This window comes from Colius striatus, chromosome 2 (genome assembly GCF_028858725.1).
Source record: "Colius striatus isolate bColStr4 chromosome 2, bColStr4.1.hap1, whole genome shotgun sequence".
In the NCBI taxonomy this organism is placed as follows: domain Eukaryota; kingdom Metazoa; phylum Chordata; class Aves; order Coliiformes; family Coliidae; genus Colius; species Colius striatus.
Window position 1 is genome coordinate 17,128,993 of NC_084760.1, and position 26,451 is coordinate 17,155,443.

Here is a 26,451-nt window from a genome sequence, read left to right on the forward strand (position 1 = left end):
AAATGTACTCAGGAAAACTAATATTTGAACTTAGTGCAGCCTTACAGATAAGAGAATTCTGTAATTTTTCCTAAGATGTAAAGATGGGCTGTTCCCTGAGCAATAATGACGATGGAACTAGACATCTCAGGCCATTTTCCTGTAACAATCTTAATTTACCATTCCCTGTACCATCCAGTATAACTCTTGCTTATCTATGCTATTAACCAGCCCTTTTTGACCAGTAATTTGAGCAGATGTACTGTGGACATGTTGGAGCTGAGTGGTGACTAGCAAGCAGATGGATAATTGTGGATCTTTCCTTGACTTTCCATCTATGCAGACCTTAGTGTTGAATTTCTTTAAGATAATTCTATTTAGTGTTTTGGTTTTTTTTCTTGTATGAAACTTGGTTAAAGCTTGGAATGAGTTTTAGCCTCGTTTCATTAAAACAAGCTAATTGAAATAACGCTGGATGTGGATTTTACAATGTTGCCTTTCCCCTTGCTTTCCCTCTGCACGTAAACAATTTCCACACTATTAGAATTGCACTAGCCATTGCAATGCTGATACTGCTGTTTAAGGTCACCATCAATTTTATTGATTGCTTAGGTCTCTTCTTTGAAAGCTGTAAATCTGAGAAATTTTTTAGAGTAGTCCAGATTTTTTCACACTGAAGCTCTCAATTGTTCTCTGGCAAACCTTTAGCTCCTCTGTATAAAGAGGAGTTATGTATACGTTTATATTCTTATAACAAATCCTGATGGTATTTGTAAATTGGTGATACATAGTTGTCCTGCATTCTCATCTTATTATCACTGTAATTCTGATTGTGCTTCTAGAAGATCTTAGCAATTCCTCAGATTTTATTTTTGCTTTTGTTCTTGGGAAAGAATACTGAATTTTAAACAACTTTTGTACTAGTGGAGGTTACTGGACCATTAGTTCTTTGTTTCTGGTCTATCAGGACGTGCTCTGTTTTTGCAACGTGATTCTCTTGTGTTTAAACTCATCTTCAAATTCAGTATGCAGCTCTTAGTCTTATTCCTGATGCTTCATATAATTTCCCAAGGGGATGGATTTTTCTCCTTTCTCACCCATACTTCAAATAAATTGTTCATCTGCTGCTATTTTTGGTTCTTTTTATGCTTAAGTATAAAAATACTTGATATTTTGACAAATGTAGTTTGTTCAATTCATATTTAAGCTGTTATATTTTTTGAGTGAAACAGAAAACTGTGGCAGACTTTAGAAGGGCAGAATCTGTCACCTTCCAAAATGTGATACCACTTTGAGCAGGTTGTACAGACCTTTGTTTTTTGTAGCCAGGTTCTTAACTTGGCTAGTATTTGCTAGAAGAAACTACTTGCTGGCGTCTAAGTTCATTTGTCCTGACTTCTCTGGGAGAAATTAAAATCTAAATTCTTCAGACTTAGTTGCTTAATTGTAGGAACACAGGTTGGACTGAAACTCCCAAAATTCCACCTATGCCTGATAATATTTTGAGTGCTTTGAATACTTTACATTGTTTTTTCTAATTTGCCCTGATCAGTGGAAACAACATAGCTGGTGCTTATAACTACTATTCTGATATGCTGAACACTAGAGTTGGCTAGTGTAAATGATAGCTTTGGTTGGCCATCATTAACATGTGTTGTTGCACTCGATATCTTTGAGTCATGTTCTGCCTTTTTAATAAGAAAGAGATAGAGTGTATTGATAACCTGTCCTACGTTAGCCTAGTGTAAGTAGATTAATGAATTTGCTAAATGTGCAGGTTTATGTGATCAAAAAGCTGTAGTGGAGTTGCATTAACTACAGATGCAGTCAAACCATTAGTGTTTTTACAACTGAAACAAAAGTTTCTTTTAGTCTGCTCAACTTAGGAAAAAGTTGCATTAGCAAAACCACTTCATTTGCCACTTTCATGCAGTCTGTTTTAGAAAGTGGAAATGTAATGCTTGGCTTGGAATACCTGCCACTTTTAATACGTGAAAATGAAAACTAATAACAGTTGCAAATGTTACTGTGTGCTCTGTGATGAGATAGAATATGTTGACAAATGAAGTTTTTGAATGTTGAAAGTAGCACTTTAAGTACAATGCCTCTTGTTTTTAAGGATACTGGACAGAGCTAAAATACATGCGACTAACGTCAAGTTAAGATAAAGGTTAGCCAAGCACTTCTAGCTTTTATTGACTTCTATGGTGCTAGGGTTTTATCTTCTATAAACCACCGAGCTGAACTAAATGCAAATATTGATTTTTCTTAGCACTTTATTTTGTTTTATTTAAACTGAATTAATTCTAATAGGTGTTTTGCCTTAAACATAAAACAAACTATGACCTTTTAATGACTGTGCTGATAGATAAGCTTGTAGCAATCTGCACTACCTTACTGAATATTCAAATGATATAGGTATGATCTCTACTTACTGCAACTATATACTTTTTCTTTCTGGGATGGTAGGAGAGACCTGATCTGATCTTGTAGCAACTAACACTGTCAAAAATTGCAAGCTTTAAATATCAAAACCAATTTAATTGTCAAAACCAGATACTGTCAGTACTGCAGGCTTTAATGGGCAGTATTTGCTATATGAGTTTCAAAACAGTAGTGGGCTTGAAGAAAATTGCAGTGAAACTTCCTGGAGAAACGTAGTTAAAACACAGCCTTCTGAAAGGTGCACTTTGAAATATTTATGCTTAAATATATAATTTGTGGGGTTTTAGCATTATATTGTTTTCTTTCATACAGCAAATCCTGTCTCTACTTTTGATATGCAGGAGGTGAACCTGCTTTGAACTGCCTGCCAGAGGCCATTAATAGCATAATGTTGAAACAGAACAGAAGCCAAAAAGAGACAGAGCAGGCTACATCAGTAGGCAACTCAGTAAAGTGCCTTTTCTTAGGTACATTTAAACATCTTGCATGTAAACCTTGTGTTCTGGTTAACATAGACTTTTTTTTAAAGCTTCTTGAGTAGCCTTTTGGAGCAGCAAATGGAACATGTTATAGCAAAAAAAGCATTAGTTCTCATTGTTTGATACTGTTGGTCAAAGATCTCACTTGATCATTGTGGACTAATGCCAGCTGAGCTGTTGGGTCCACAGCTCCAGTGAGCGTAAGGTCAAGCAAAAGAGTTCAGTGATGTGATTAAGACTCTAGCAGCTGGACTAATGCATGAAAACTTGGAATAGGTTTAGCTAAAAAAGTTAATGAGATTTAATGTAAATAAGCAATGACTCAGATGCAAGTCTTTATAGAAGACTTTTCCCAGTCTTAATTGAGGTCTGCTAAACACTATCTGCCTCTTTCTAGATGAGGAAAACATGAAAGATTTTTTTTTAAGCCTAACTCACTTTAAATACATAACATGCTATGACTCCCTCTTGGATTCTCATTTCCTTAATTGGGGAAATGAGCCTTACTCAAGGCCTGTTAAATGCTGGGTACATTCTATCTGCTGGGCCCTCTACATAGACCTGCACTGACTCCAGCTGCATGTGAAGTGGAAAATTAAAACATTATCTCAATTTCTAAGATCTGTGCCTTCTTACAAGACTTCTAGCTGGAAGTCAACAGATGCAAGAATTCAGGCTTTATTTTAGCCTGAATAAAGAATAGATGTAGATATGAGTCAAGCTGGAAAGTAACTCTAAATATGAATGCCAAAACAGGAGCATATTCTTTGTTTCTCCTTCAAAGAAATCCAGGAGGCATGAAAAGTGAAAGCACAAGCAAGTTGCTCAACTTTCAGTATTAATGATGTTGTATTAAGTATTTTATGACCATAGATTACAACTTACAAATGATCGTCTTAAATTTGTTAATGAACACAGTTATAAAATGCTCCACCAAAAAACCTTAATGAGGGTTTTGGTGAGGACTTTATGCATTTTCTGATTACTTCACTGACTGACCTTACTAATACTTTTACCATGAATCTCTACATGTACCTGACAGAGTCCTCTGTAATTGAGAACTCAACATAGAACCCCTCCCAGTGGTACATGTTTGAGTGTAGAAAGATGAGTAGCTAATAGTGACATAAATCTTTCTCCAGTACTGTTTGTAAATGCAGCTGTAGGAACATCAAGTCCTACACTTTTTTCTGCACCCCATCACTGTGGACAGATACAACTGCTCTGAACTAAGGACACTGTCCACAAAAATTATCTTTTTAATGAAAGCAACTCTCTTACCAAGAAAGGGCGTTGTATTTGACCTCTCTAGGTATGACATGACAAAAATGAGATTAACGTTGAAGGTGATGTATTGTAGTTGCAAGGAGAAATCTGAGCTAGTGTAAATTAAGTTTGTACTTAGCTGATACTGGAAAGTGCAGTAGGTAGCTAATGGCAAGTGGTTTGATTGGAATAATTATAGATTATGTCTGGAATTTTGCATCCATGTTCATGTCTTGGGTATTGCATTCAAAGTTTATCGATAACTATGTCTCTAAAGTAAGAGTTGATTCCCTTAAAAATAAGATGTTCAAGGGAGACCTCTTGCTAAAGTTTTAATTTTCAGTTAATGATTTAAAGGCAAAAAATAGCAATTCTATGGCTTGTGTCCAAATTGTAATTAATTTTCATTGTATATAATGTTTCAAAAGGTATCTATCTAGTTTCAACAGGAAAACAGAGATCGCTCTTTCCATCTACAGGTTAATCCTATGGTTTATTGCTTTCTTGTAGAAAAAGAACACTCTCTTGTCTGGAATTAACATGGCTAAGGTTTTAGTTATTAGTGCTGAACTCTTCCACTATAGCCATGGCTCTGTAGCACTAGTATTTTCTTCAGTATTTAATAAACATTCAAATTAAGTCATCCTTTACATTTATGAAAAATGAGATTAAGAGATTGAGCTCTTTGCATCTCATTAAATGCTTTAGTCTGTGAACGCATGCAAGTCTTGGCACCCTCATGGATAGTCTGTAACAAAACTAAAATAGAAACCTTATAGCTGGGTGCAATTTTCCATTGTAATGCCATAGCTCTGCTAGGCTGAACTCCAAATCTGAACTGGCAAAAAGAACTGATAGGCTTTTGGAATGTATAGAGAGAAGTGGTGAGAACGCTTGCTGATGTTGAGCTGAAGCTTATTCCTGTTTATTTGTAAGTTCTAGTATCTTCTCTCTGCAACTTCTACATGCTTTTCCTGTTTATACTTGCTACTTTGTTTAAATTTTACTGTTGGAAAAAGAAATAATTGTGACTCAGATTGCTCAACGCATTCTTGTTCTCGTTACTTAGCATACAGAAACTTTGACTTAATGACTTTTTTCTCCCTGCCTTTCAACACAAAATCCTGCTGGAAGATCTTACTGGACTCCTCCTTATGCTATGAAGTCTGGCTGGCACTGATGGGACTTGTAGATTCTTGAGCCACTTAATGTAACATAGTGTCATTATCATAAAGTTGTATGACTGCTGTAATTGTTAATGTACTAACTGGAAATAGCTATTGGTCATCCGGACTTCCAAGTTTTTTTTTCCAACTTGGTTATAAAACCAGAGTGATTCACATCAATTATGTAATTTTCTGGCTGTCTAGGTTTATATTGGATTTTGTTTGATTTGCAGATATGCAATATGAGGTATCAGATGTAACTTAGTTGTAGCTTGAGTCAAAAAAATAACAGAGTTTGCCTTCCAAATGAAAGCTTGGTCCAAATAATTTTTTTTCTCGGTTCCTCATTAGTCTCTGGTTTCCAAGTTCTTGCTTCCTCCTTAGCCTGCTAAATCACAGCATCTTAAGGGTTGGAAGGGACCTTGAAAGGTCATCTAGTCCAACCCCTGTTCCAGATTCTTTTCCTTTGTCAGGATTAGAGTTAAAACCTATTGAGCACCTCTTATTGAATAAGGTAGGATTTTGGACTAGACTTATCCAGCTAGACTTTTGGATTCTGCAGGTCTCATAGGTGTCATCTCACTACCACTTCCAACTAAGCAAAAAAAATATCCCAAACAAAAAAACTGGGATGAAAAACAAACAGCTTTTTGGACTTATATGTTAGACCTCTATTTAAAGAGTTTGTAGATGACTGAAAGCTATTGTTTAGTATGAGTGATTTTGGTGCTTGTGTACTGCACTGTAGTATTTAAGTGATATCAGCTTGAAATGTTGGAAGCTTAGGGATTCTTCAAATATAGAGCTATTGTGGCTATGTATAACCAAATGTTCTCAGATCCTTACTAAATGAGAACAAATCAGTTCTAGTAGTATGTGTTTATTTCAGTCCAATGAGGGATCAAAAGTGTGACTTTGTTGCAAAGTTAACCTCAAGAAATATGACTTATGGCTGGGGACAGCTGTTAATGGCACTTTGACTTGGTTTCCAGAGAAACCTGTGATAGTGATACATGAAATGCAATCTTAAACTGCTGTGGGAATTGAAGTCCTGAAGTGACCTTAACACACACCTATTGAACTATAGGTGAAGGTGATGTGAGATGATAGGTACAAAAAGTAAAAGGGCTACTTGGATTTAAAAGCTCTTGATATACGAGTTAAAATCTGGACTCCTGAAACTTACTTTATCTTGTCCATGTAAACAGTTTGGCCTGTGACTGAAGCCAAAACTAGAAACAAGTCCATGTTTGTCTCTTGTGCTTTCTTTTTGATTCTTATTATTTGCTGCTTATTTCTGGTATTTTGTGATTTTTTTTTTTAAATTTTTTTTTTTAATGAGAAAAAGAATACATGAGTCTCAGGACTGTGAATGGTACTGGAGCACTCCTTCCCTCTGATGGTCAAAAGGGATTCTGATCACTGTGTGTATTTATGCTAAAATTGTCTTTATGCTGCTTCTTGAGAGGAAAAAATAATTGGACATTATGCAGTGATGAATATAGAATACAACTGTATTAGTCTTAACCCCGTGAGATGTCACTTGATTTCTTACCTAGTTGAAACATCATGTGGTTTTGTGGGCCATTAACTTCCTTGTGTGGTTTCTTTATACAGGCAGAGTTACTGAACTTTTTTGGTCAGTTCGATTACTGTAATTTTCCTATAACTCTCTGTATGATTTCCCTAGTGACACGTCAAATTGCAAAAGAAAATGAAATAATAGCACTCTCAGTCTGTGTACTCTATAGCTAATCCATGTCTCATACATTTCCATAGTCTTTCATAAGTAGTTTGAGTTATAACATGCTGTTCTTGTTCAAGATGAGATACCCAATTAAGAGATTCCTTTTATTGTGAAGCTTGAGAAAATGTTAGAGATATTGCTGCAAAGAATATGTTACCATTAAAAAATAATAAGGCTTTCAGAGCCCTTAGTTTACCTTAGCGAGTTGCTTAAGGGGTATACCTATCTGGGAATCGTTCTACCCCCCAGTAAAACATCTGTTGTCATAGATCTTTGAAGTAAAATAATCCAAAGGCTGCTTCATCTTCTGTTGTTTGGCTTCTGGGAAGTAAAGACATGTTTCTCTGAGGCTATTATCAAGCCTGAAACTTTGCCATCTAGCTGCTCAGTTCATAGGAATCCCAGTGTTTTTCTCACTTTGTTTAAAATACTGACTCAGTGTGGCAGAGAAAAATATTAATATTGATACTACTTGTAGGTGACAGATTACATCTAAGAAGGTGTTTAGGAGTGGTTTGTCCAGCTATGTTCCACAAGTTACAGCATCTGAAGCCCACTGTTGTTACTCTAGTTGTTTACTGTCAACTTTGTTGCAGCCTTGTTCCACGAAAGCCATAGCAAGAAAATATGAACATCTCTAAAAATAATTTAGAGGCAGTTGACTTGTTTTATTGTAGTGTAGAACTCGCTTGGCCTGTGGGCATGTTCTTTGTTCTGTGATATAAGATACTGCGTGTCTTAAGTCATTGTCCTGGTTTCAGTTGGGATAGTTAATTTTAGGGCTCTGTTTTGGATTTATACTGAAAAGCAGGTTGATAACACAGGGATGTTTTGGTTATTGCTGAGTCGAGGCTTTTTCTGCTTCTTACCCTGTGCCGTGCCAGTGGGTAGGCTGGGGGTGCACAAGGAGTGAGGAGAGCATGGCCAGGACAGCTGACCTGAACTAGCTCAAGGGATATTTCATACTATAGGACATCATGCCCAGTATAGAAACTGGGGGGAGTTGGCAGGGAGGATTGGATCACTGCTCCCACATCGTTCAGCAGGAGGTGAGAAATTCCACTGTGCAGCAATTGTTTTATTTAGATCTTATTTCTCTTAATTGCTATTATTACTGTGTATTGTTTTCATATTTTATTTCATTGTAGTTTTTAAACTGTTCTTGTCTCAACCCATGACCTTTACTTTTTTCCAATCCTTCTCCCCATCCCACTGAGGAGGAGGGTATGGGGTGTGAGTGAGTGGCTGCGTGGTACATAGCTGCTGATTGGGGTTAAACCACAACAGACATCTTCTATCTTCTAGCACAGTAAAGCTGCAGGTTTTCCCTTCGAAGTAGTTTGAAGTGTATTTTAAGCAAAACTAGGCTCTACTTGAAATTTGGGCATGTAAACTTCATCTGTTTGTGGATGACAGTCTTTATTTTGAGTTTGGGTTTTCCATCCAAAACACTATGTTTATTGTTAGATCTGTGTTATCTCTATATATACCTCTCTGTAATGTGAACTTTAATGGTTTTTGAGTACATAAAGGACCTTAAGAAGTAGATTTTCACAGCACGATGAGGGAAAGCAGATTGCTCAGCTCATCCAGTTGTAAATGTCTACACAGATGTGGCTTCTGAAACATCTTTGGGTAGCCTACTTCAAGGTTTAGCTATGCAGATGGCATAGTTTTTCATATTATCTAATATGAATATTTCTTGCTGCAACTGTCATCTGTCATCCTTTTGTTGTGCAGGTCTAGAAATAATTTTACCCTGTATTATGTAGGCCCCCAATAAACAGCAGAGGTAGCAGTAAGAAATGCACGTGCACCTTTACTTCAAGCTGAACAAGCACATCTGCATTGTTCAGAGCAATTTGTAACTCTTCCTTAAATTATTTCCTTCCATATGCTTTTGTGGAAGTTCAGTGTATTTTGAGATGCACAGGAAACAGACTTTATCTGTAAATTAGTTCTCCTAACTTGAATTTTCCCTGCTTGGGATGACTTTTTTGGGCTTTAAGGTTTGTTCATCATAATGGACTCTAGGTAGTTGTGGCTATTAGCACTTGTCATCTTCTGTTTAAAAAATTGTCTCAATCCTGACTATTGGCTTAGTTGTTCAGTCAGTGCCACATAATATGCTATGTTCTTGAAGTGGTGCCTGTTATCTATTGGAAGTTTAGTAGCTTTCCATGTACAATTTTGTTGCAGATTATCAAGATGGTATTCACAATGATCATTCTGGTTAACAAGTAGGTATCTTAATTCAGGTTATTCATTGCAACTCATGCTAGATTGTCACATGAAGGCGTAAGTCGATTAAATGTTCTGTTGTCCTTATCTAGTAATGTCTTAATTCAGAAAGAATAACTAAAATTTCATTAGCTGAACTTGTGACACGTTCTGCAGAAATGTTTTCTCAAGGTCAAGCTATTCTAAAATATTTACCATCATCTATTTAATCCAATTACTGTAGAGCACCATCTGAAAGTCTTTTAGTTGTTTTTAATTCAAGTAACCAGCTGGAGAGCTGCAGATGGTGTTGACAATACGATCTGCAATTATGAAGCATCTTCACTTCACTGGCATTTCTTACTTTTGTCAGGAACTTCACCTTTTCTGTGGATATGTCATATTAGCAAATACTGGAATATTGTGAGTGATATGTTACTTTACAGGGGTTTTTTTGGTTGTTTTTGTAGGGTAAACTACTATTGACTGGTATTAAGAGTTGGGAGCAGAGGGAAATCAGTTTTTTCTGTGTAACTGAGATCTAGTCTGGAAAACCAGAAAGGATTAATTTAACCAAATTCTTTCCTTGTGCTTTCACTCTGTATGTGTTGGTGGAGAAGCATGCTTTTGCTAATTAATCTGTTTTGTACTTTATCTGCAGAATGTGCCTATTTGTGTGTTGTATCCCTTCTGTCTAGTATTTGTCAAATGCCAGTTTAACTTTTTAGTCTGCTGATACTGTGTAACAGATTCCAGAAATCAATCTGCTACATAAAGTAGTATTGAATTTAATGTTTTAAATTGTTCTGTTACTTTGTAAAGTGTAAGTCATTGGAGAACTGTTGAAGAAATGGAGTCGTTTTTCTCTTTAGGAAATCGTTCTAGACACTGTAGGGATTTGGCTTGGGAGAGATTGTATTGGCAAGGTCAAATGTCAGACCTTTCTGGAAAAGACTTATCTTTTAACTCCTATTTCTTTTCTCCTCGGGAAATAATGAGTGATAGTGTATGGTGGTGTTAAAGCAGTTTATTAACTAATGTGGAAGCTAAGTCTTTAAATAAAATATTTACCTTCAGGAACTGATGGTTGTCAGTTTGCTAGCTTGTTAGATGGCTGCTAAGCTAGATAAGCAGCAGTGTATCATTTACAACTTTGAGGTGAGAAGTCTGTACTTCAGCTACACCTAAGGGATATTTCCAAACCTGGGGTCAAAAGTAAAGGAAGACCAGCCAAATTCTGGGTTGCTTACTTTCTTTAGTGTTCAAACTGTTTAGGTGCCAATTTCTGCTCAGTTTCTAAGGGGAATTAGGTGGGATTTGAAGCATAGTAAGAAAAACAGGAGATGATTATACCTTAGCATGAACTCAGTGAACCTTTCCTTGCTCTGGAGAGCTTTGTCAGCTGGCTGACATGTTCTGCTGCCCGCCCTCTGACATGACCTCTTGAGTGTTACAGGTTCAATGTCCCATATAAACCTTTGTGCCACCTGTCTGGAGGCTTAAAAAGGCTTTGACTATTTGATTCTGAATTCTGTTAAAACTTTCTACTTCCTAATTCAGAAGAATACTGTGTTTAGATGTGTCTGTATTTATGTTGTTAAAAGAGTAAGGTTTAACCAATACTGTCAGGTCTTGGGTACAAATAAATCCTCCACTATCTGAGTTGCAAAAGGCCCAGTGTGTGGTAAGAGTTTTTGCCTACACAATTTAACATTGTAGTTGACTTTTTTTACCAAACTTGTGTAATCCTGATAGGGTTTTTAAGTATTGAAATGTGATTTTTTTTTTTTTTAATTTTTTTTTTAATGCAGAAACTGCTTTGTATATCCTTATGGCTACAGCTTATCTAAAATGAGAAGTAATGAGGATCTGTCAGAACAGGCAGTAATGGCATCTGTAGAACAAATTGTACCCAATACAATTACCAGTTACCTGGGTAACTCTAAGCTTAGTGTTACCTATTTTCCTCTTCACTCTCTCATAATAACAAATATGTCTCTTGGTAGAGGAGACTAAATTTGATTTAATGGAATGCAATTGTTCTTCAGAGCTGAATACTCTCCTAAACTGTTATTATCCTAGAACTTGGAATTAGCTGATTTTTATTTGTTCTAACTGGTACTATTTGCTTTCCTTTTAGATCAATGTATTGTTACTCGGACATACCTCTTTCTTCATAAATTTTGGTTCTTCAGTGCTGCCTATTACTTTGGGAACTGGGCATTCATTGCAGTAAGTATTTTGATTATAGAGAACCTTGAATCAAGTTGTGTAATTTACAGTAGTTGTCATTGAATCATATGCATCTCCACATTGCCACATCATTTTACGTGTACTGCCTGTGTTATGCCCCTTAATTGAATGACAGTAACTTTTACTACTTGTTTTAAATTTGCAGGTGTTCTTAATTGGACTAATTGTTTCATGCTGCAAAGGCAAGAAATCAGTCATTGAAGGTGAAGTGGATGAAGATGATTCAGACATGAGTGATGATGAACTATCTGTTTATTACCATTAATAGCCTTTTGCCTTCAAGATGGAGAAATGAAATGTGGAGTTGCTGAAATTCAAACCTGTATGGAATTGATTTCCAAATAAGCATCCTTGCACCTGTAAAAATAGAGGAAATAAGTGTACTCACTTAAAGGGGTAAAAAACTGAGTATCACTTCTTGAGTGTCTCTTATATCTGAATAAATATTGAAGCTGGGCTTGAATAATATATATAAAATACTGGTTTATGATTAAATGTCTGTGTAACTTTCTGATGTATAATTTGATGAACTGTTGTAACTATTTCATAATTCATGATGCTTTTCTGTTAAGTGAAGTTTCCTTAAATACTTTCATGCTTAACTTGTAGGACTTTTCTTATTCAAGCTCTTTGTTAAACTAGCTAAAATCCTGCAAAACAACTGGTACAAACTTGGCTAGAGAGATTTGAGTGGAGTTTAAGCTTCCAGAAGAATGTGACTTAACTTTAGCAGTAGTGCTGGAATTTTTGGAATTACCATATAAAACTATGCCTTCAAGTATGCCAAAACCATCCACTTAAGTGGTGAATTCCCAGAAGGTGAAGAGTAAGTAATTTTTATTCTGATACCCTCACTGAGTTACTGTGGGAGTTCTCAGATAACAATGAGGTGGCATTTGCTCTATCAGAAGAACTCATTAGTGTAAATGACAATATTCAGCATTGTTGCAGTGTTAGTTCAGTTCTGAAACTTACAGGTGCCTGACTTAATAATTAATGGAATAATAATTAAGATGTGATCAATTTTTACTTTAATGCAAATTGTCTAGTTTTCTTTCAATATTTAATGTAAATGTTGTTAACTTGTTTACAAGCCAATATGTTTATATAAACACAGTTCATAAATATTTTTGTCATTGATGTTGTCTTTGAAAAGTAATTTTATTTTAGTGATACAGTTTCTGGGCTAAGGCTGAAAAATATCTTCAGAGATCCTTTGACAGGTTGGAAGAGAAAATGTTTACAAGTTTTTGAAAGCTACCTGAGGGAAATTGAAATCCATGCAAGCACATGGCTGTGTAACTTCAGTGATCTTTTGTAAGACTGTTATTGAATAATTGTTTATTATTTAAATATAGAGAAATTAATATAACACTCTGCTTACATAGTTGCAAGTTCTTAAAACTGATGGATTTCTGTTCAGTTATTTCAAAACCAGTCTGCCTCTTGTTGTGATATTTCAGAAAAGCAGCCTCTCAGGAACTTCTTAATTTAAATTTAGTTTTTGTATTTCAAGAAATGTAAGGTGAGTTGCATAAACACAAGGAACTGGTGTCTGGGCTCTTACAGAAACAGACAAAAATCAAGGCTTTTAACAAGCCTTCTATGGCAACTGCTCCAATAATACACTTGTATATGTGGGAACCTGGAGAAATGCTTGAACTTGAGCATGAGCTGCAAATACACAGTGAAGTCTACTCAGCTAACAGTCTGCTGTCAATGAGACACTTGACAAGACAAGTGTATTTAGAGACTGATAGTAGGTACTGACTAGGCAGTCAGGGTTCCCTTTGATTAGAATTAGCTGAACACTAATTAAAAATGACCAGTAAGGAAACATGCAAGGAGTTATTTCTAATTTCAAGTAACTGAAATGGAAGGTAGAACCTAACGTGGGTTTTCTGGAAGCTGCATCCAGAGGATATCAAGAAGTTAAAGCAGATTTCTTTATGGATGTCCTGGCAGAACACTTACGAGCTAATTTAAGTGAAGTTAACTGCTCGAGTGTTGTTTTCATGAGTTTTGTTTGTATTTCTTCAGCGTTAACCAATGACAGTTATCACTTACTGCTTTGACTGTATCATGTCAAAACTCATTTGTTAATCTTGGTGTAAGACTGAGCCATGATACCCAGTTTTGCAGTTGTACTCATCCTATCTTAACTTTTTGCTGGAGAGATTGCTGCTTGTCTGGGGAAGATTGGCAGGAAGGGGTTTGTTTTGTGTCAGGTAGATGCCTGCATATTGCATATAGACTTGGGGGTCACTGGCCAAGATGCCTGGCCAGTCCCTAGGTGAATGTTGCTGTAGATCCCTCCTTTTTCCAGGCTTTTCTTCATTTCCATGATCTTCTCAGTCCTCTCTCCTGTCTAAATAGTCCATATGCAGAAATAATGAATCTTTTCATTAAAGAGACAAGAGAAAAAGCCACCAATGCAAAGGCAGATAACTGTAAGTACTCATTTGTTAGTCCAGGTATTAACCAGAATTACAACCAGACCATTTTTAGTTGCAGCTAGCAAGAAGTAGGCATCTGCATGAGAATTCAAAAGAAGTTTCAGACGTTTGCTGTCACTCTGTCATACATGCAGTAAATAACTGTCAGCATTTATAATTGGAATTATTGTTCACCTGCCACATCCTCACTGAAGTTTCTCAGGAGTTCAATGAACCATTTGACTGACAAGGTTTAAAGAGATTTAATATGCACTAATGTAACTGTAATGAAGATACACTCAAGAATTCATCTCTTATCAACACTTCATATGATGGAAAGTTGACACTTTTAACTGTACTGTGCCTTTAAAATGAGCTAGAGGTGTTTTTGAAGTTCACTGTGTGATGAACTTGCTAGCTGTATTTGTACATCCAGTATCACTCACTCACTGAAGAAAAACCAGGGCTGTCTTCAACTGATAAAAATACTTGGAGTTGATCAATACTTCCAGGAACTTAAGAAACAGAATCTCCATTATAGTATTTCCTAGTTGACCTTCTGCTGTGTTTGATAACTTCATTGCGAGTATTTTATTCTTGCTGTGGCAGCATTTGTAGCATGTTTGAAAGAGTTCACTCATTTTTGTGTTAGCTGATCAAATGATAATCCAGTGTTCTCTGCAGGTCTGGGAGCAAATTTGAACTTTCCAGTCATGTCATCATAGTGTGCTGTCTTGTAAGCAAACGGTTAACATCTTTGTCTGAGTCCTTAGAGATCTGAGTTTTCTGGGCTCCAGTCACTTAAGGCAGCTTTGTTTCACAGCTTTAATTATGTGAATATTATTCTCAGTCCATTTGTGTAGTGTGAGCTTGCAAAACTTCTGAATGGGTGTAGTGCTGCTGTCAGACCTGGCTTAAGTTGGATATTTTTTGTTGTTATACTTCTAGTCAGCTTCTGACATATTGGAGGCCTGTCAGCATTTGAAATGGTGAGCCTTAAATCTTGCTGACACATAGAGCCTAAACTGTGGTCACCAGGCATATGTTTAACAGAATTCATCTGCAACGTGTGCCAAATGGGTCTTCATCTTGGTACTTGTTCTATAGTGATTGGTAGTTTTTCTGGAGTTACTAATCGTAAATCCAATAAAGCCTGTAATAGTCTAGTTTGTTCCTTAGCTGAAAGCTGACAGTATGCTGCCGCTTTCCTGCTGATTGCCAGAAATGAGTGAAAAGCCTTTCCTCGTGAAATGTGAAGAAACATCTGTTACCTTTTCTTATTTTCTGCTTTGACTTCAGGAAAAGATTTCAGGGTAGACTTGAGACTTTGCACTGAAAAGAGTAATTTACTTCTAGGTAGAAGTGCCACACAACACTCAGTGTGACAATTTAAGTTAAAAACTAATGTACCCTTTCCATGCTCATGTTTTGCTTCAGAGTAATCACTGCAGACAACTCCTCAGATTTCTTTTTTTTGAGATCTGCTGCTTAGAAAATATATTTCTTGGGCTTAGCTGTTTTATTGGACTTCTTCAACACAAGTTTCAGAATTTAACTGGGACTAGAACATTTGGAAAATCATTACCCTCTTGTAGAAGTATGTGGTTTATCCTAAAATGTTAATAACTACTGGTATGCATAGCAGAGTTGTTTGAAGTGTCTAAGAAAATCATTAAGTGTAGTAACTTGTCTCTGTGTAAATAAGTAGATACTCCTAGACTGCTTTGAATTGGAAGGGGCCTTAAAGCTCAACTAGATCAGATTGCTTAAAGCCACATCGAGCCTGACCTTGAGTGCTTCCAGAAATTGGGCAGTCTGCTGCCTCTCAGTTCCAGTGCCTCACCACCCTTGCAATGAACTTCCTTATATCCAATCTAAATCTTTACTCTTTCAGTTGGAAAGATAGTTGTCGTATCCATACATGCCCTTGTAAAAAGTCTCCCCAACTTTCTTGTAGCTCCCTTTAGGAAGTACTATAAAGTCACCCTGAAGCCTTTTCCTCACCAGATGGAACAACCCCAAATCTCTCAGCCTGTCTTGATAGGAAAGGTCTCATTCAGCTTGTTAACAACAGCACTGAAATGCTTCTGGGAATGGATAGGGAAACAAAGCACTGCTTGGGAAATTAAGTGAAGGGAAAAGATTAATCCCTATCTAAAATAGTTTGAAGTACTCTAACATTTTTTTTAGACTCTTAAGTTGAAGATTATAGTTCATGTCGATCACACGTCTTCTTACGTTAGTGTAGATCTTTTCTTGTTCAGCCTTCTGCAAAATCAACTTTCTTGCAGATAAAGCAAATAAATGAAACTGAGAATCATTTATTTTCATCCTGTAAATGTACATTTTGGTTATCATTCTCAAAAGAGATAAGCAATGTTTTGATTGTGGTAAGATATCATTTTCAGTTAATAGTCTCAATTCTAAAATAAATTGTGCTTCTAAATTAAGCCACTTACCAGTTCTGGATAATTACATGAATCACATTCTAGTGTTCTTGACCAGTGAGATGTAGTTGTTACAGAAATTATCTGGAAGTTGGACTAATTTTAATATCCTCCTATTTGGAGAGATTGTGTGAGCGATATAACTTCAATCAAATTTACAACTCAGAGGATTATTTCTTTGAAATAAACAGACTATTTAAGCACATCTAACAAAACTATATTTATAGTTTTCTTACAGATTCATCTCTAAAAAAGTGATGTATTTAGGATATCAGACAGAACTGCTGTTTCTGGAGGGCTGATCTTAGAGGGTAAACCACACAGATCTGGTAAATTTCCTCATCCTCCTAGATTCATCATGCAGGACGTGCACTTCCATCGTGAAAGAAGCAGCAATGAGTTTATTGATAAACAGTGAATTAACAATGTTTTATAGTAGATGTGACAGTGGTTTAACAAGATTTGATGGCAAGGTACACTTGATATTTACTGCATGGAGGACAGTGTCAGACAAAACTTTCAGGGGCACTTCCCTTTGAGTCTTGTAGTTGAGAAAGGACCCCTTTGCATTCAAAATTCTTCCTCAAGGAGGGATTTAAGTGTGGCTGGATCCAGACAGGCCCAGACTTAGTCAGCAAAGTTTCATCTTTCTAATTCTCTGTTCATTCACCAAGTATCTGATGCAATAAGGAGTAACCTTGAAAGGCATTCCTGCTCAAGGAGAGATCCTGGTGTGCAGCCTTTGCTGTGCAAGAAAGCCTAATGGGCAGCCAACTATTTATGGACTAAGATGATAGACCTGCAGTCATTCATATAGCACCTCTGTTTCAGTTGGCACAGGGTCAACTAGCCTTTGGCTATTGTTCTTTCTCTCACAAAGAGAGATGTAGCTGTCATGACACATGCATTATGACCACTTGGGCAGGGTTGTGGGGAATAAAGGTCAGGTTCGAGAGTCATAGAATCATTACTATTGGAAAAGACCTTCAAGATTGAGTCCAACCATAAACTCATACTGCCAAGCCCGTCACTAAACTAAACCATATCCCTTAGAGCCTCACCTATGCATCTTTTAAACATCTCAAGGGATGGTGATTCCATGTGTCTGGGCAGCACCTTCTAGTTCTTAATAACCCTTTCAGTAAAAAAAGTCTTCGTAATATCCAATCTACACCTCCCATCATGCAACTTGAGCCCATTTTCTCTTGTCCTGGCATTCATTACTAGAGAGAAGAGATCAACCCGCACCTCACTAGGTTTCCCCTTCAGGTAGTTATAGGGAGTGATCATGTCTCCTCTCAGCCTTCTCTTCTCTAGGCTAAACCTTCCCAGCTACCTCAGCTGCTCCTCATCAGACTTGTTCTCCAGACCCTGCACCAGCTTTGTTGCCTGTCTCTGCGCATGCTCCAGCACCTCCATGTCTGTCTTGTAGTGAAGAGCTCAAAACTGAACACAGTATTCGTGGTGCAGCCCCACCAGCGCTGAGTACAGGGGAACAATCACTTTCCTGGTCCTACTGGTCACACTATTCCTGATACAAACCAAGATGCCATTGGCATTCTTGACCACCTGAGCACACTGCTCATGTTCAGCCAGCTGTTGATTAATACCCCAGGTCCTTTTCCTTTGGGCAACTTTCCAGCCACTCTGTCCCAAGCCTGTAGCATTGCATGGGGTTATTGTGGCCCAAGTGCAGGACCTGGCGTTTGTCTTTGTTAAACCTCATGCGATTGGCCTTGGCCCATCGCTCCAGCCGGTCCAGGTCCCTCTGAAGAGCCTTCCTGTCTTTAAGCAGGTCTACACATCCGCCCAGCTTGGTGTGATCTGTGAGTTTACTCAGACTGCATTCGATCCCCTCATCTAGATCATTGATAAAGATGATAAAACAGGTAAGTGGTTGCCAACTGGATTTCACTCCATTCACGACCACTCTCTGGGCCCACATGTTGTAGAGTGGGTCCATCCAAGCCACGGGCAGCCAGTTTCTTCAGGAGAATGCTGCGGGAGACTGTGTCAAAGGCCTTACTGAAGTCTAGGAAGACCGCATTCACAGCCTTTCCCTCATCCACTATGGGTCATCTTGTCTTAGGAGATCAGATGGGTCAAACGGGACCTGCCCTTCATAAAGCCACATTGACTGGGCCTGAACCCTTGGCTATCCTGCATATGCCTCAGAATGGTGCTCAGGATAATCTGTTCCATAACCTTTCCTGGCACTGAGGTCAGGCTGACAGGCCTGTAATTCCCACAATCCTCCTTCCCACCCTTCTTGTAGATGGGGGTCACATTTGCCGTTCTCCAGTGCACTTGCACTTCCCTGGTGAGCCGGGACTGGTGGTAGATGATGGAAAGTGGCCCAGGCAGTACTTCCACCAGCTCCATCAGCACCCTTGGGTGGATTCCATCCAGCCCCATCTCCTTGTGTGTGTCAAGGTGGAGCAGCAGGCCATACACAATTTCTTCCTGCACTAAGGAGGCCTCATTGTGTCCCCCATCCCTGTCTTCCAGTTCTAGTGGATGAGTGCCCAGAGAAAAACTGGTTTTGCTATTGAAGACTGAAGCAAAGAAAGCATTAAGTACTTTAATGGGTGCTTAATTGTTGGGGATCATGATTACTTTTGAGTCTTAATTTTTTTTTTTTCCCCCAGAGAAAATGTTCAGGTTGCTTGTAAAATACACAGATTACATAATTTGAGCGATTTTTAAGAAAGATTTCAAAATCTTGAGCGTGAGAATCCAAATATCTTACAGAAAAGTAGAGACTGTGAGAACATTCAAAGCAAATGTGAAGCTGAACATAGGTGTAGTTCCTACTGAAATTCCAACCTTGTTATGTGTCTTCTCACTAGAATGTGTTGAACTGTCAATGTTACTATGAGCTGTATTGAGTTTGAAAGTTCTTCTACATGTAAGTGTGTTACTTCAACTGAGAGCACTTCAGTCAGTACAGTGAGATAGATTTCTAATAAGGTGAGTGTTTATGTTATCCCCTACATCCTCCAAGCTTGTAGCCTGTGGGCTTATTGCTGTATTAAGTACTTGAAGAAATCTCCTGGGACTGAAATGTTTGAATCACACATAATGTGTAATTTAAAGGTACCACTTATGTCCTAAACTTAGAATCATAGAATCATTTTGGCTTGAAAAGACCTTAAGATTGAGTCCAGCCACTAACCTAACACTGCCAATCCCACCACTTAACTGTGTCCCTAGGCACCACATCTACGTGTCTTTTACCTTCTCTGACTTGTTCTTTTCTAAACTACTGAGTTAGAACAGTGTAAATCTGTATCCTGCTGACTTTACATTGTTTCCAATAGAAATGATCATGATCGCAGGTATCTGATGTGCATGAAATAGTCTTTTGTAATGGGACAGTGAAGAAAACTTCAATTTATTCTAAAGAAAGGTATTTTCTTCTCTTTTGAGATGCATAGTCCCAAATGTAGAACTGCTTCTTACTGAAACCTGAAAGTCAAGTTCTTAGCAATGGACATACCTTTTTAGTTCATGCAGAACAAAAACCCCACTTATAAAACATGAACTACATAGGAGTTCCAAAGAAGGGCGATGAAGCTGCTGAAGGATCTAGAGCACAAGCCTTATGATGAGTGACTGAGGGAGCTGGGATTGTTTATCCTGGAGAAGAGGAGGCTGAGGGAAGACCTTATATATCATTATAACTACCTGAAAGAAAGTTGTGGAGAGGTGAGTGTTGGTCTCTTCTTGCAAGTTACAAGCAGCAGGACAAGAGGAAATGGCTGCACATTGTGCCAGGGGAAGTCTAAATGAACTCTGTCTTAAATATCTTTTCTAACCTAAACAATTTGGTGATTCTATAAATCTGCATTTTCCCAACTGTGAACCAGACCTTTCAGAAACTGATTTTGAAGAAGTAATAGTAGTTTTATTAATATCCTTGACTAGAAAAATATACCTTTTAAGTTGTGCAGACATTGATAACAGGTTTATTTTTGTGTAGGATTTTGAAAAGTGAGGGGTGCAGCTCCTGAAAAGCTCTGGGAGTTCAGGTGATTTAGAACATGCTGCTTTGTGCTTGAAGTACATAAGTAAAACATAAACCAAAATATTTTCCTTCCTAGTTAATGAAGGAATTAATATATTTAAAATATATCCTTTTAAAGGATAAATTGTACCAGTAGTTTGTACATATTTGAAAATGCATTCTGAGAAGGAGCAGAAGGGTACTATCAGAAGCTGGATTGCATCTTTCCTGAAATAGCTTTGAGTATAGTGTTGGAAGACTTAGAACATTTTTTGTAGATCTGTTTTTAATATGTGATTCTTAGCCCTGTGCTATTTAAAGCCTGTCCAAATGCTGTGTCACAATATGTTGGAAGATGTGATATCTCTAGGAAAAGAGTATGTTTGAAGAAGCAGTTTTTCATAGGCAAGACAAAAGTTGAGTGAACACTCTTCCATGTGCTAAATCCACAAAGGAACTTAAAGCTGGCACTGTAGAGTTCAATGCTAACTAAATTCTGGACAATCTGGGTAATCACTCCAGGCTAACTCATTATGGGGAGAGCTAATGCTGCAGGATGGTGTATGCAAAACTAGAATACTAAGAAAGGAGCTTGCTCCTTACAGGTGCACCTAAACCTGCTGCATAGGTTCTGAAGCTTTGATCTACAAAGAGGCTTTCATTTCTGACAGGGGATTAATTACTATGTGAGTGTGTAGCTCATCTAGTTGAAGATATCCCTTCTTGTTGCAGAGAAGTTTGGACTAGACCTTAAGGTCCCTTCCACCCAAACCATTCTATGATTCTCTTCATGGAATCATGGAGTCATCATAGAATCATTCTCTTGATGGGTTAGATCTTGAGAACTACATCGCCTCTTCGGGAATGTATCAAAGAGATGAATATTTGGCTGGAGCTGGATTGGGGCTGAACCTCATTTCTTGGGCCTGACACTTGAATTCCTTTGCATTCATATCCAAGGCTGATTAAAAAATGTGGGCAGAACTTAGTCTGGGCAAATCTGATCTCAATCCTCAACTGTCTTAATTGTCAACAGACTGATCACAGATACTTTTTAAAATGACTGATGCATGATATGGGCTGCCAGGTTTCCTAAATATCTTTAATTAAAGTCCCTTGTATGTTCAGAGCTGTCCTTTTCTGCAGATGTCCTAATATCTGACTTGTATTGTTTGAAATAAAACTGGGACCACTCTCTTGATGCAGACAACCAATTGGCTGCAATACTTGCATAGTACTGGTAAATCATGACACTATCCTCAGTTTGAATGGAATAATCTTCTGTTTTCACACCTGGAAAAGAATCCTCATCACCATGCTCTGAGGGAGAACTCTTTCCCTGCTGTTGGACTTTATGTATTGCAGACTTCTAAACATCTGTTGAAATTGAAGGGAGAAAAGCAGAAGAACCAGTTATTATAGCCGATTGCTCTGTAGTGTGTCCATGAGAGGTGGTGTGCAGCAAATTAGAATTTTTGTGGTCTTGGAGATGTTCCAAGAGTAGCTAGATTGTGTTACAGCCTTGAATAAAGCTGCCTTGTAATATAATCAAGCAAAAGAGCACTCATTCATTGCTCATCCTACCATATTGTCCTGCTGAACAAAGGATTTATCATGCTGTGGAACCAACGTTACCCATGTGGTGTATGTGGAAACAGCATTGATGTGCAAGGTTTACTGAGCAGACAAATGGTGCCAGCTTGAAATCCACATCCCACCAACAGGAATGCTACCTTTGTTCAGAGATAAATCATGTCTAATCTTTGATTTAGAAAAAAATTCAGGTAGGCATCCAGACAAGCTGTCATCCTCCTCTAGTGGGGTAAGGAGCTGTTTTAATGTCTTTCAACCATTTCCACAGACTTCCGGTGCAACTGGTGAAGTCGTGTGAGGATGGTTCTGTCTCATTCTCTTAGCTATGTGTGAACAGTCCCTGTTTTGACAGGCTTGCTGGATGTGTCTTCATAGTTCCCAGTATGGCTCCCAGGTCTCCTGCCAAAGACGCAGCGATAAGTACGTCATTCAGACTTGGCAAGTCTATGGTTTGGCTGGATGCATAATGTGGAGAAGGGCTGTTCTTCACGTACGTGAATTTCTGTTTTCAGGTGTATATTCTAAATAAAAGTGTGTCCATATTAGTGGCCTTTTTTAGGCTAGTGCCTGAACGAAGCTTTATAACAGCAGCTCCGAGTTGTCTGGTATGACAGGGATGTTTTGAACCGAAGAGCTCATGTCATAAAGAACTAACATATCACTCCAGATAGCAGTACTTTTAATCTTACTCCATCTGTTTCTCAAGTGCCTTATGTAGATTTACCTATTCATTTTAAATTAAATGCCTAACTCGCTATTCTCCAATGACATTTTTTACTTTGTCATTTTACTCTGGTTTTTCAATTTATTTTTTAAAATGCTTTTGAGGGATTTTCATCCGGTCCTGTGGGCAAGTAATCCTCAAGTGCTTTGAGGAACCCACTCATTTTATACAATAACATTGCAAGATTTATGCTCAAGTGTCATTGGAGTTGCATTCAAGTAATCTTTTTGCTCAGTTAAGTCGTGATCCTCTCATGGAAAAAAGACTACGTGCTCTTGCTGTACCTAGTGCCCCACTGTTGCTCTCTGATGCAAGTGTATTATAAAGACTCTTTCCAAAACTCTTCTCAGGGACTCTTTTGCAAATCATCAGCTGTTTAACTGCAAAGGTTATGCTGCTAGTTGGCAAATGTACTTTTTTTTATTTCCTTACGTTTTATCACAGCTCATACAACATCATTTGTTTGCAGTATCTGTAATATAATGTTCCTGTGTGAGCCTTTGCAGTGATAAAAATTTATGTATTGGACTTGACTATTAAATTGCATCCTGGATGAGAGCTATTATCCATACTGCATGCATTCAGCTACTACTCTTGTTCTTGTTGTCCTGAAGAGGATCCTACTCTATACTCAACTAATCTAATGTGCTCCAGTGGAGAGGTTAGCAAAGTATCCCTGAAGTTGTTCACCCGCAGCAAATCATATCCAGTTTCCAGCTATCCTTAACCCACTCCCAGTTGTTTTTTTGCTGTTGTATTAGTCTCTTTTCAGAACCAGTATTGAGTTATATTGTTTGTGTCTTATATTGTTCATATGAGGAATTCTTAGTTATGAAAAATGTTCTTCCACAGCAATGATGTCAGGTTGATTTGAAGAAGTTCCTAGGGTGGAAATTATTGCATGCAAGTATTGAAGTTCCTTTTGTTATAGCTCATCTCACTCCAGAAATAGGCATGTTCAGTGTAACTGTCATAGCATGGACACTTCTGTAACATTTATTAACGTATGGTTTGGTGTAGCTTATAGAGTTTAGTGTAAATTGTTTTGTGTTTAATCATACTTTGAGTTATCAGAAGAAAAAGCTATCAAAAACAGGGAGAGATTTCTCACTCAAGTCAGATTTTTTTCTATCAGCAAAACAAAAATATGTACAGAAGTGAAACGATGCCCATTTTGAATAAAAATAATCATGCATTACCCCTTAGGAAGGAATAGGATGAGCATGCAACTGAGTCGTGCTGAACTGCTTTAATGGCTTGCAGAGGGGGCCCCTTTTGACAGCATATTGCTGCTGCATCTAGTGCTTGCCTAATGTTTTTGTGAGCTGTTTTTGCTCCTGTAATAGCAAAAATAAACAGACTTTGAGGTGCAAAGGAGGGAGAAAGACTGCGTAACTAGAGTGGGAGGAATGATCTTGGAAAGACTAGTGACTGACCTCAGGACAGCAAGCAAGTTGCTCAGAGGATCACACAGAATTTTCTGGAAGAAAGATTGTCTGTCCTTGGAAGATACCAGACAGCTGTTAAGAGCCAGAGTGGTCTACCAGAAATGAGGAAGGTCCATGTCAGGGCTGCAGACTTTGATATTAGGGTGAGTACGATGCTCTCTCAGCCCCTCTGGAGGTCACTTATCTAGCTGAGACCAATGTTCTAGGGAAATCTGGTCAACAAAGGGTTCTTTACCCTTCCCTTTTTGTAGCTCTGGCTCTTATCACACACCTACTTCAATTCTGAACTGGTAGTATGTTATGCCTATTTTGGTTGAGCTTTTCTTTTAAAAAAGCCCAACAAGTTGTTTCAGAGTGTTTTACCATACCATGACTTGAATTAGATGTGATCTAAACAGGAAGTTGGTATCATGTTTTCACACAAAGGCACAGCAGATCTCTGGTCTGCCTTACCTATGTGCAACTCCCTTGCATGTGGTTCAGGTATCCAAAGAGCAACAGATTGCATGTACTAGGGAACAGCTATCACCTTCAGGAAGACAAACCAAGCTTTTGTAATGGATCATCTCAAAAGAGTTGTCAGGCTGTGCTGAAGCATTGCTGTGCACACTTGCTCCTCAATCAGAGAGATCATCAAATCGTCCTGATCCAAGACGTGAACCAGCTCATCATCATCGCCTGTTCTTTAGCAAGTAAGCACCTGCTTGAGCAGGTGGGCTTACAGCTAGCTGTGAAGTAAGCCAGACTGAAGTCAATGTCCCAAAGAGGATCCTAGAAATATCTTCAAGACAAAGGTGAAAGGGAAGGGCTTTAATTACTGTAAAAGGTAATAATATCATTATCAGTAAGGAAAGACTTCTCTGTGACTCAGAGTGGGTCTCAACATGCATTGTGAAAACCATCAAATGATTTACTATGCTTTTATTGTGCCAGTCTTCACTGAAAGGGTCACATGTCTGACTGCTGTGGACTGGTGATTGAAATGCTTAATTCAGTGATGAAAAAATAAAATGTATCTTTGAATGAAGATGGAACAGATTAAGAGGATATTTCAGTAAGGTACTTTAAGATGGGTTAAACCTGTTGAACTTTATCCTGAGGTAAAAGTCTGCCCTGCTTCTGCCCACACCCTCCCCCGACCCAAAAAAAAAAGGCTGATGAAATATCAGACCCTTTCATCCATTTGAGGGAATTCTGTGATGGTGTGACAGAACACTGATAAGAAAAACTGAACTTGGAGAACTGAAAGAAATAGCCAGAAAAGTCTATCCCTCAGTCAGCTTCCAAGAAAAATAGTTGAATTATTGGTAAGTACCTGGAAGCTTGCCAGCACATAAGTAATAGCTAGTAGAGATTTACTGAAATAATCTGCCCTGAGAAAGGTCACTGTGGGCACTGTGGACAGGGAAGAAAGTTCTTGCTTTAGAAAGCTTTTTGTCAATCCTGATGACATTCGGATAAGTTATCTCAGGAAACCTCCTGCTGGGTAGATGCAGAAGCAATTGGAGAACTGCACTCAGAAAACATTAAGCAATCATTAATAAACTAAGAGAAGTGTCAAGTTGGATATTGATGTCTGTCCTGACTCCCATATTATACAGTAGTAACATTAGGGATGGACCTCAGAGGATGACGGGTAGATTTAATAAACTTGCAAGTAGTTTTAAGTCTGGAGAGGAGTGCAAGCACTCTAGAACAAAAGAATAATCTTATTTTTGTCTCCTAGCTATCCTAGCTAGCAAATTTGTTTTGAAAGCTGCATTCCTAAAATCTATTCTCCTCCTTCATTGCCTAACTAAGGAAGCATTAGCACTATTATTCCGTAATCACTTGTGTGCAAGTTTGCCTTGAACTGTTACCTTTTCAAGTAACTTGTTTTTCTCATTTATGTGAATCAACTATAAGAAAATCTTCTTCTCTTTGTTTTTTTTCAACTTGGAAGAGGTGGTCTATTACTTCTTACTCTGAGACATTGATGAGGAATCTTCTTTATTCTGTCATAGTTGTTTCCACAATTGAGGTCTAGGTACTAAATTATCACTGTGTTAAGCATTTCAGAATATTTCAATAGATATTTTTGAAAAATCCTTATTCCTCTCTTCTGCCTTGTTTTGTACCCTGAGTCTTGGGGTTTTTCTTTTTTTCCTTCATGTCCCCTGGTTTTATTGATTTGGACACAATGCCAGTCCAATGTGACTGTGTGATATTTGATTGGTTTACTGCCCAGACAGAGGAGCGTTGTT

The 26,451-nt window shown here is 37.9% G+C and overlaps 1 protein-coding gene across 1 annotated transcript in view; it reads left to right on the plus strand.

The window, feature by feature from the left end:
• LMBRD1 (LMBR1 domain containing 1) overlaps positions 1-12,682 on the plus strand; it is a 78,544-nt gene extending 65,862 nt beyond the window's left edge. Inside the window, exons 15-16 of the mRNA XM_061989842.1 lie at positions 11,443-11,534; positions 11,701-12,682. Of these exons, the coding sequence (XP_061845826.1) occupies positions 11,443-11,534; positions 11,701-11,820 (212 nt within the window). The 3' untranslated portion in view covers positions 11,821-12,682. The remainder of the gene's footprint in view (positions 1-11,442; positions 11,535-11,700) is intronic.
• Positions 12,683-26,451: the final 13,769 nt, after the last annotated feature.